At 47.6% G+C, this 8,778-nt stretch overlaps 1 protein-coding gene across 1 annotated transcript in view; it reads left to right on the forward strand.

Moving 5' to 3' along the window:
* The first annotated feature begins 230 nt into the window (after positions 1–230).
* The window catches only part of EPHB1 (EPH receptor B1), a 323,669-nt gene continuing 315,121 nt past the window's right edge, over positions 231–8,778 (forward strand). The window contains exons 1-4 of the mRNA XM_011373192.2: positions 231–299; positions 2,188–2,286; positions 2,533–2,583; positions 2,814–2,919. Of these exons, the coding sequence (XP_011371494.2) occupies positions 231–299; positions 2,188–2,286; positions 2,533–2,583; positions 2,814–2,919 (325 nt within the window). The remainder of the gene's footprint in view (positions 300–2,187; positions 2,287–2,532; positions 2,584–2,813; positions 2,920–8,778) is intronic.

The following is an 8,778-nucleotide window of genomic DNA, read 5'->3' on the forward strand; positions in this document are numbered from 1 at the left end:
GCCCCGGCTAATTAGGAGCCCGTACTGTGTGGCGCTTTCCTCCCCAGTGATTATTTCCTTCTGCGGCTAAATTCTGCCCTCTGATTATTGCAAGGCATCGCCTGTTTGATTTTTTCCTCCACTTAACTCCCACACTCATTTTGTGCATGAATGAGTACAATGAAACTAGTTTAATTTGCTGAATTTGCTGTTAATTCTCTGTTCTAAATATTCTCTTCTGTTTAAGGGACATGGTCCCTTTAGTCTTTCTGATGAGACAGTTTGTGGAAGAAGGCAGCTGCTGCAGTGCACAGGGGATGGTGAGGGCAGGGTCTGGGGGTGATGAGCACAGTTCTTCAGGATGTAGGTGCGCATGCAGGGATATGGTGAGACATCCCGCATGACCTGTTGGGAGGAGGGTCCGCGGTTGTTGGGCCCTTACAGTTGCTGAGCTAAGGATTTGTTTGGGATCTCTTTGTGGGGAAGAGCTCATGGTTGGGAGAAATACTTCCCAAATACCAAATGGCAGAGAGATTCAAAATCGCAAACCGAAGCCAGGCTCTGTGGATCCCAAATGTGGGAGTGAGGAAGTGAATTCTAAGCCTGAGCACAGTTGTGAGGTAGACAGGGAAGACAACTGATGTAATTTAGAGAACACAAGCTTTGACAATTGCTTTAAAGCCTCTGCATATAGTGTTTGCACAATTTGCTCCAGCTTAGCTGGCCTGAAAATGATTTGTTTTTGGCAAAAAAAGTTGCTTGTTTCGGTCAGCCATGCCTAGTTCTTCCCCCTTTCTGCTTTTAATCCGGGCCTTTGAGGGGCGCGGGCTTTACATCTGGTGGCAGATGGTCCAGTCTCCACCCCCAAGACTGCATTTTGAGAGATTTACTTAGGAGCTGAATCTGCCCAACAAAACTAATGATGTTAAGCAGTTTTGCAACAGCGGTCACCAAAGGCAGGCCCTCAGGCCACACGGAGGTGGAGGCTGCTGAGTGGTGGGTGGGTGCGTAGGTGAGGCTCTTCCATCAGAAGGGGCAGCCTCCTCTTCCAAAAACTGCAGAAAGACCACATCCCTCAGGGAATGTCCCGTTTTGAATGCTCTTCTTCGATGCAGCAGGAGGAAGTTGAGAAGCCAGCAGGGATGAGCTTTCCTCAATTTTCTTCTTTGGAGCTGTCAGAAGTGCTGGCCGAGGGAGCCCTAGGAGCCTTTTTGGGAAGTCAGTACTTTTCCTCTCTGAGTTTGCACTATCTGCTGGCTGACCAGACTGATCGTGCATTCTGCCTACTCCAGCCTCTGCTCCACCTCGCCTTCCACACAGTTGTTCCCTGTCACTCTCTATGATGTTAAGCATTCCCATTGTCACTCTGGGTATTCTTGGCTTTCTAGCCACTGCCAACCTAGGTAGGAGAGCATAGTCTGCTTTGGGAAACAGACGTGCTTTATCCATTGGTTCAACAAATCTGTAGAGATCATCTGCCCTAGGTGGGTGCAAAGGACAGGCCGAAGAGCAAAGGCAGCCTGTGGTGAGTAGTGTACAGGATGCGTCATGTGGCATGCAGGCATAGGACACTGTACAGCCTGGGAAGCTGCCTTGGCCAGGAGTAAGGAGAGAATTCCAGAACCCCAGACCTCTGAGGATGGGGGTAAGCTGGGCTACGCTGTGGTCAGGGCGTGGTTAGGGGTTACCCCAGGCAAGGGGCTGCCTCTCACCAGCTTCACTTCCCACTGCCCCCTCTTGATAATGAGCACAGTTTAGTGAGCTGGGCGGGGATTCCCATCAAGGAGTGAGCTGAGAATAAACCAAATGAGGTTCGATGGGCTGTTTGGGCACTATACTTGTACCAAAGTGGTGGAACATTGTCATTAAGCTCATCATAAAGGATATAAAATAAAGGTAAACACAGTCTGCACCCTGTCATCTTGCTTTATTTTTTTTTTCACTAGGAAATTTCCCTCATTATCAGAGAAGACAGAGCACTGCTTGTGTTCATGTGGGATGGTCCTTTACTCCCTAGTGTCTTAACAGATATGCCTCTACCACAGACCTTGGGCCCTGGCACATCTGGCTTCATTCCCAGATCCTGAGCCATGTAGGTGGAAGGCTGAAGATGCTGAGGATTGGCCCTGTGTTCTGCCAGCCGACACCTACCTGGCTCTGCTGTGGCCATACTTTCTACTGTCTGTTAACTGTCCCTCTCCTTGACAGCTAGGGCACTTGTCCCGTGGCAGCTACGGAGGACCGTCTTTGTTCCTGGAACCCCACTTCTCAGTTCACTTCTTCACCCTCAATCTGAAGAATCTTTCAGTAAGGACACTGGTTTAACTAAATTCCTTAATGTGACCAGCCAACATATTTCCCCCCTTGAAACATGTATTCTCTTTCCCCATTTCCACAGATTACCCTTTGGGAAGCATTGCTTCAAACTCGCCATCCTCTCATTTCCCCTTCCACCCAAATTCTTTGTATAATTCAAGTTGCGCCTATAATCTACCTCTTGCAGGAAGTCTTCCCTGACCACTCCAGGCTCACCGGTTCCGCTCTCCTCCACAGGGCCTTAGTAGTCTGTACCAGTTAGCTCCAAGGATCCTTTGGGAGATTGAGGTGAGGAGAGGCATTTATCAGGACAAGTACAAGCGCCAGGCTCATGGCTTTCTCAGACCCCGCCACTACTCCCAGCTGGCCCTCTAACCTCTGCTGTCACTTAGCACATTTCTTCACTCCACTGCCCCGTGTGCCTAAACTTAGAACCTCCCAAGCCAAGCCACAGAACTCCACAGCCTTTAGGTCAGAGCCTTGGCTAGCTGACCACCCACCCTTTTTCCCACTCTCAGGCCCAGGGACCACTCATCAGCCAGCTCAGGGCCTCAGGCAGCCCCGGCCACCCATGTACCAAGCAGACGGTGAATATTTATGATGTGCCTGGAGCTGAGGACATAGGTATGGACAAGACAGACTATATCCCTGGGCTCAGGAAGGGGACATGTCATTCCTTGCTGGATTAGCTTCCTAGGGCTGCTGCAGATAATCATCACAAACAGTGGAAATCTAATCCCTCGCCATTCTTGAGGCCAGAAGTCTGAAATCAAGGTGTTGGCAGAGCTGATTCCTTATGGAAGCTCTGAGGGAGAATCCATTCAATAACTCTCCTAACTTTTTGTGGTTGCTGACAATCCCTGGTGTGCCTTGATTATAGCTGCATAAATTCAATCTCTGCCTTTTATCTGTACCTGGCCTTGCCCTCTCTGTATCTCTGTGTGTCACATCTCTCTCTTTTCTCTTATAAGAACACCAGTCATTGGATTTAGGACCTACCCTAGATCCAGAATGATCCCATCTTGAGATCCTTAACCTCATTACATCAGCAAAGACCCTGTTTCCAAATAAGATTACAGTCACAGGTACGGGGGGCTTGGACTTTGTCATATCTTTTGGGGGACACAATGCAACCCACTACACTGGCCCTTGCTCCTCCTCTTTGGAGGTATGAGTAGGGTCCCTGCTTTCTCACTCAGAAGTCCCAACTATCACCCAATTACAGCCTACACTCTCACTATTCACCATAGTACAATCCAGGCATGGAGAGAACTCACCCTTGGGTCTTACCTTCTCTCAGGCTCTGTTGTCTGACCTTTGTGGACCCATGAGGTTTTTTTTTTCACTGCAGGAAGAGTTTTGGAGATAGCCGTGGGAAACTGCTGGTCATCATGCTGGTTAGAGTTCCTCCTTCTGCAGAAGGCTCTGAGGAGTACCAGTGTTGATCCCAGCTCCCTCCTGCTTCTGAGTCTGGACCAGCCTGGACTGACTCTCTGTTTCTATTTCTCTTTGGTGGCAACAAAGCCTTGCTGTGTCCATTTCCCCCCAACTGCCCTCTAGGCTGTGGAAGGCAGGCAGAGCCTTGCCATTTTCCTGGGATTCCTAGATAGGCCGTGGCCTATTGTGATTGAGCATTTTGCTGTTGGCTTCCCTTCTGAAGCCCCCTTTGCCCATCTGCTAGCTTCTCTCCTTCTGCCACCTGGTTTTGTTGTGCTATATTTTCTCTCAACTGATCTCCTTCATCATGCCTCTGACTGCAGTCCTATTAGATCAGAGCAGACTCTTCCTTGAGTCCAGAGCCTATGGCCCTGAGTGCTTCCGTGGCGACATGTGTCCATTAATGTGCCAAGTCTACAGAATCCCTGCTGACAAACATACAAATTATACACATTCGTTTGCAAGTTCATTGGTGGTGAATGAAACTTGTGCTCCCCATGTTTCTCCTGTTTCCCTTCAGATCCTCTAGGAGAGACTCAAATCCGCCCCCAGATCTGGTGGAAACCAGCTAGCCTAAAAGGACGGCATCATAGAGCAGAATCTGGCCAGTTATCTTACGTGGGTACACTTTGCTTAGGTTGCCTATGAACATAAATCTTACTTAATTTTGCTTTTGTTCACTAAATATCCCCAGAGTCCCATCTGGTGTCGTTCTGGTATTCTAAAGGTATTCTGTGGAAGTTTGTAGATGTGCCAATAGCTGGAAGGATATTTTATTATTGTATGCTAAAATAATGAATTAGTTGATTAAAAATTATAAGGAAAAATTTAAATATCACAGAATAAAATCTGTCATCACATTTGTCCAGGCCGGAGCCCTTGCCTTGGATGGACAAATGGTACCCCATAGGCCCAGCCTAGCCTACAGCTTGTTTTCATGCTGCAATGACAATGACAGATTTGAATAGCTTGAAAGCAGACCTTCTGGCCCACAAAGCCTAAAATATATACTCTGTGGCCCTTGACAGAAAGCCCACCCACCGCCAGTGTGGACCATTATAGCACACATCATGGCAGCCTAGCTCCTGAGAGCCAGTGGTAACCTAAGGCTGCCTGGGAAGGTGTGCTCCTGGGTGGGTTGGAGGACTTCCTTAGAGCGGTGTTCCTTCCCAGCCAAGATGCTGTATCACTTGTAGAGATCAAGGGAATGCAAGTCAAGACCCATTCAAATTGATGGTATTGTGTCTAGTTTGTGTAATGGGATATCAAACAGAGGGCACATGCCTATTTCTTAATAGCCTTCTGAAGAAGTGATTATGTCTGGGAAAAGATTTTATAAATCCTAAGGGGTATTTAGCATCTTCCCCAAATGAAATATTTAGGTATAAATCTAACAAAATAAATGAAGATGACCTCTATGAAGAAAACAATCAAACTCTCTAATGAGCGAAATTAAAGAAGAACTAAATAAATGGAGAGATATTACATGTTTATGGACAGGAAGATTCAATATTGTCAAGATGTCAGTTCTTCTCAACTTGATATATGGATTCAACACAATCCCAATTGAAATCCCAGCAAGTTATTTTATGGATAGAGACAAACTGATCATAAAGTTTATATAGAAGACGAAAGACCCAGAATAGGCAACACAAGAAGAGCAATGTTGGAGGACTGATACTACTTGACTTCAAAACTTACTGTAAAGCTATAATAATCATGTCAGTTTGGTATTGGTAAAAAAGTAGACAAATCAATCAATGGAACAGAAGAGAGAGCCCAGAATTAGACCCACATGAAAATAGTCATCTGATCTTTGACAAAGGCAATACAGTGAAACAAAGATAGTCTCTTCAGCAAATGGTGCTGGAACAATTGTACGACCACAAGCTGAAAAATGCATCTAGACACAGACCTATATCCTTCATAAAAAGCATATGTCTTAATTTTTTGTCCAACTGTTTAGAGATAGTAATAGATAACTTCGATGAGTAATTATTATAGGCCCAATACAATACATATGCCTTACAAATAGCATTTCATTTGGTCTTTATGTTACCTTGAGAAACAGGTATATTGTGCCCAAGTTACCAGTGAGAAATCTGGGTCTCAGAGAGGTTGTGTGGGTTGCCCAGGGCCACACTACTATTATCCACAGAGCCTGGGTTAGAACCCGAGTCTTCTGACTTCAACGCCAGTGCTTTTTCAGCTGGACCATGTAGGAGTCCTAAAGCAGGCAGGCATGTATTTTCTCTGCAGGTAAGTAAAGCTTTGCATCATATTTCTAAAGAAAGGGCAGGTGGGCCCAAGGGCCTTGGTGAAACATAATGAAAACATAGCCTAGTTGTCTCTGGCCATTCCCAGATTTAACCCTGAGTTTTGGCTGTCATAGAGTGAAGATCCATGTCATTTAACTGAGATGTGAACTTTTGAAGGGACACAGTTGCTTTGCTATTTGCCATTTATCATCATTATATTATATTACATACATTAGAGTGACTTATGAAGTGGGGAAAAGGGGACTCCCCTCCCTCTCAAGAAAGCCAGCCAGTAGGACTGGTGATGGAAATCAAGAGAAAGTGAATAGACATCCTACAAGAAAGTGTACACCACTTAGTTATATTACTCAACTTGAAAATTAATAGAAGTCTTGTGGCACATCCTCATTTAGATATCACCAGTTGAGTGTACTTGGAAAGTGAGGCATAACGGTCCCCACGCATGCTTGTCTAACACGCACTCTTCCCTCCCACATGCCAGGACTAGGCCTCCCCTCTCCAGGCCTCCAACATGTTGCTGACCTTAAATTCAAGGTCCCCTGGTATGGAGTTGGGGACCTAGACTACATTCCAGATAAGCTTCCTTCCCTGAGATGCTATATATAGACCAGTGGTCCCCTTTTTGGCGCTAGGGACCGGTGCTCCTATGAGAATCTAATGCCTGGTGATCTGAGATGGAGCTGAGGCAGTGATGCTAGCACTGGGGAGCAGCTACAAATACAGATGAAGCTTTGTTCACTTGCCAGCCACTCACCTTCTGCTGTGTGGCCCAGTTCCGAACAGGCCACAGACCGGTACCAGTCCTTGCAGCAGATGTGTATGGGCCAGTGCTCTGTGTCTGACCCTCACCTGGGCACAGTTCCTGCCCTTAGAGAACCCATATTGGAGTGAGCTGCACATGTTTGTTGTTGCAAGCCCTCATCTCTCAGATTCTAAACACAAGATGCAGAGCCTTCTGTATATGCATTTAAAGGCTTCAGTGTGTCAGAGATGGAGGTGCTCATATTCCCATGAATGCATGGAGTAGGGGCCTTGCCTGGCCTCTGGGACCCTGCAGCTCTGTGAGCTCTGACTGCCTTTCCATCAGCTTTCTTAGGCCCAGGACCCAGGGCTCCAGCTTGCTGCACAGGGCCATGTGCCCACAGTATCCCATGTGGGCAGTGTGCAAGGAAGGGGATTTGTCCCCTGTGCCTGTCACTCTGCATTGTGTGAAGGGAAATGGGGCTTTTGTGAGTTCTCAAGTGAATCTGCTGGCCCATTGTCTGAGCCCAGCTCTCCACAGAACTCCACCAGTGCTATGGGGACAGGGGAGGGCTGGGAAAGGCCGGATGTAGTCCCAACCAGGGTTGAAAACACTATTCATCCCAGAAACGCCCTATTAAGCAGCAATAAGAGCACACAGAAGGAGGAGAAAGGAGGAAGGAGGCATGGGGAATGAGGAAGGAGAGGGGAGTGAGGAGGGAGATGAAGGCCAGGAGGAAGAGCACCCACAGTCCAAAGGGAGCTGCCTGTCGGAAGCCTTCAGGTCCTGAGGATGGATCCAGAGCTCTAAGGAGCCATGTTTCTCCTGAGGAGACCGTAGCATGCTCAGTGGGATTCCTAAGGGGAATTGATAGGGAGACAGAGAAGTAGGATGAGTCCACCAAGGAGGGGATAGCCCCCTTCCCTCTCCTGTGCTGCTCAGAGCATACAGAGCATGTGAGCTCAGCAGTAGATGCTACCCCATTGGAGGACGGCGCAGACAAGGTGGTGGGGGCTGGAAGAAGAGCTGATGGAACCAGGAGTGTGGGAACTGGAAAAAGGAAAACTCAGAAGGGCCTGCCCCCCTCATAATCCAAAAAGCTGCCATGGAGAAAGGGGATAAGTTGATTCTGTGAGTGCCCTTTCGGGGATACAAAGGCCAAAGAGAGAAGCCAGACTTCTGACAATTGGGACCATCTGACAAGAAAACAGCCAGCTGGGAAAGGTAATGACTGCCTCATCTTTAATGGTGTGCAAGCAGAGACTGAATGACTGACTGGTGAGGATGCTATACCAGAGGCCCAAGCTTAAGGTGGAGGAGTGTACCCAATCCTCTGGGACTTTTTAAACCTCAAGGTTCTGAGTTGAGAGTAATGCCTGGACTTGGAGCCCAATTCCCTGCTACATTTGGATAGGAAGCGATGTGAGTGGGTGGATGAAATCTGGACCAGTCATCATGTCCACACTGGAAGACATGGAACAGAGCTCCAGATCTTGAAGCCACTGAACATGATCTTTTCTCAGTTCAGAAGAAAGAGAACTACAGATGTCACTTTTCCTGAAGCCTGTTCTTTTGGCTAGAAAACCAAGATAGAGAGTTGAGAGGCTCCAACCTCTCAAGGGAACCTTTGCCCAACCTAGCAGGGAGAATGCAAGACCAAGATGATGAACTGCTTGAGCTTCCGGCATTGAAGAGTAGGAATAGGAGTTGACTTCCAGATGCCCCCAACTACCCATCATTAGACCAGGAGCTGCACTTCAGCTTCCACCCAGGCAAGAACCTCAGTCCAGAAAGACAAAGGGTGATCAGTCCAACCCTGTCTGTTGTCCACCAGGGAGACGAGCCAAAGAGAGGTCTAGGCTCACACTGCACGGTGATGGCACAGCCAGGCCTGGAGCCCAGGCCAGCTGTCTTTGTGTCTGTTTTCTCTGAAAAACTCATGTATAGAGGGCCTGCCTTCTTCGCATCTCATTTTAGCTGCTTATTAGATGGGAACAAGTCCATAAAGATTCTCTAGCTAAGAGC

This window comes from Pteropus vampyrus, unplaced genomic scaffold (assembly GCF_000151845.1).
Source record: "Pteropus vampyrus isolate Shadow unplaced genomic scaffold, Pvam_2.0 Scaffold220, whole genome shotgun sequence".
Classification (NCBI taxonomy): Eukaryota; Metazoa; Chordata; class Mammalia; order Chiroptera; family Pteropodidae; genus Pteropus; species Pteropus vampyrus.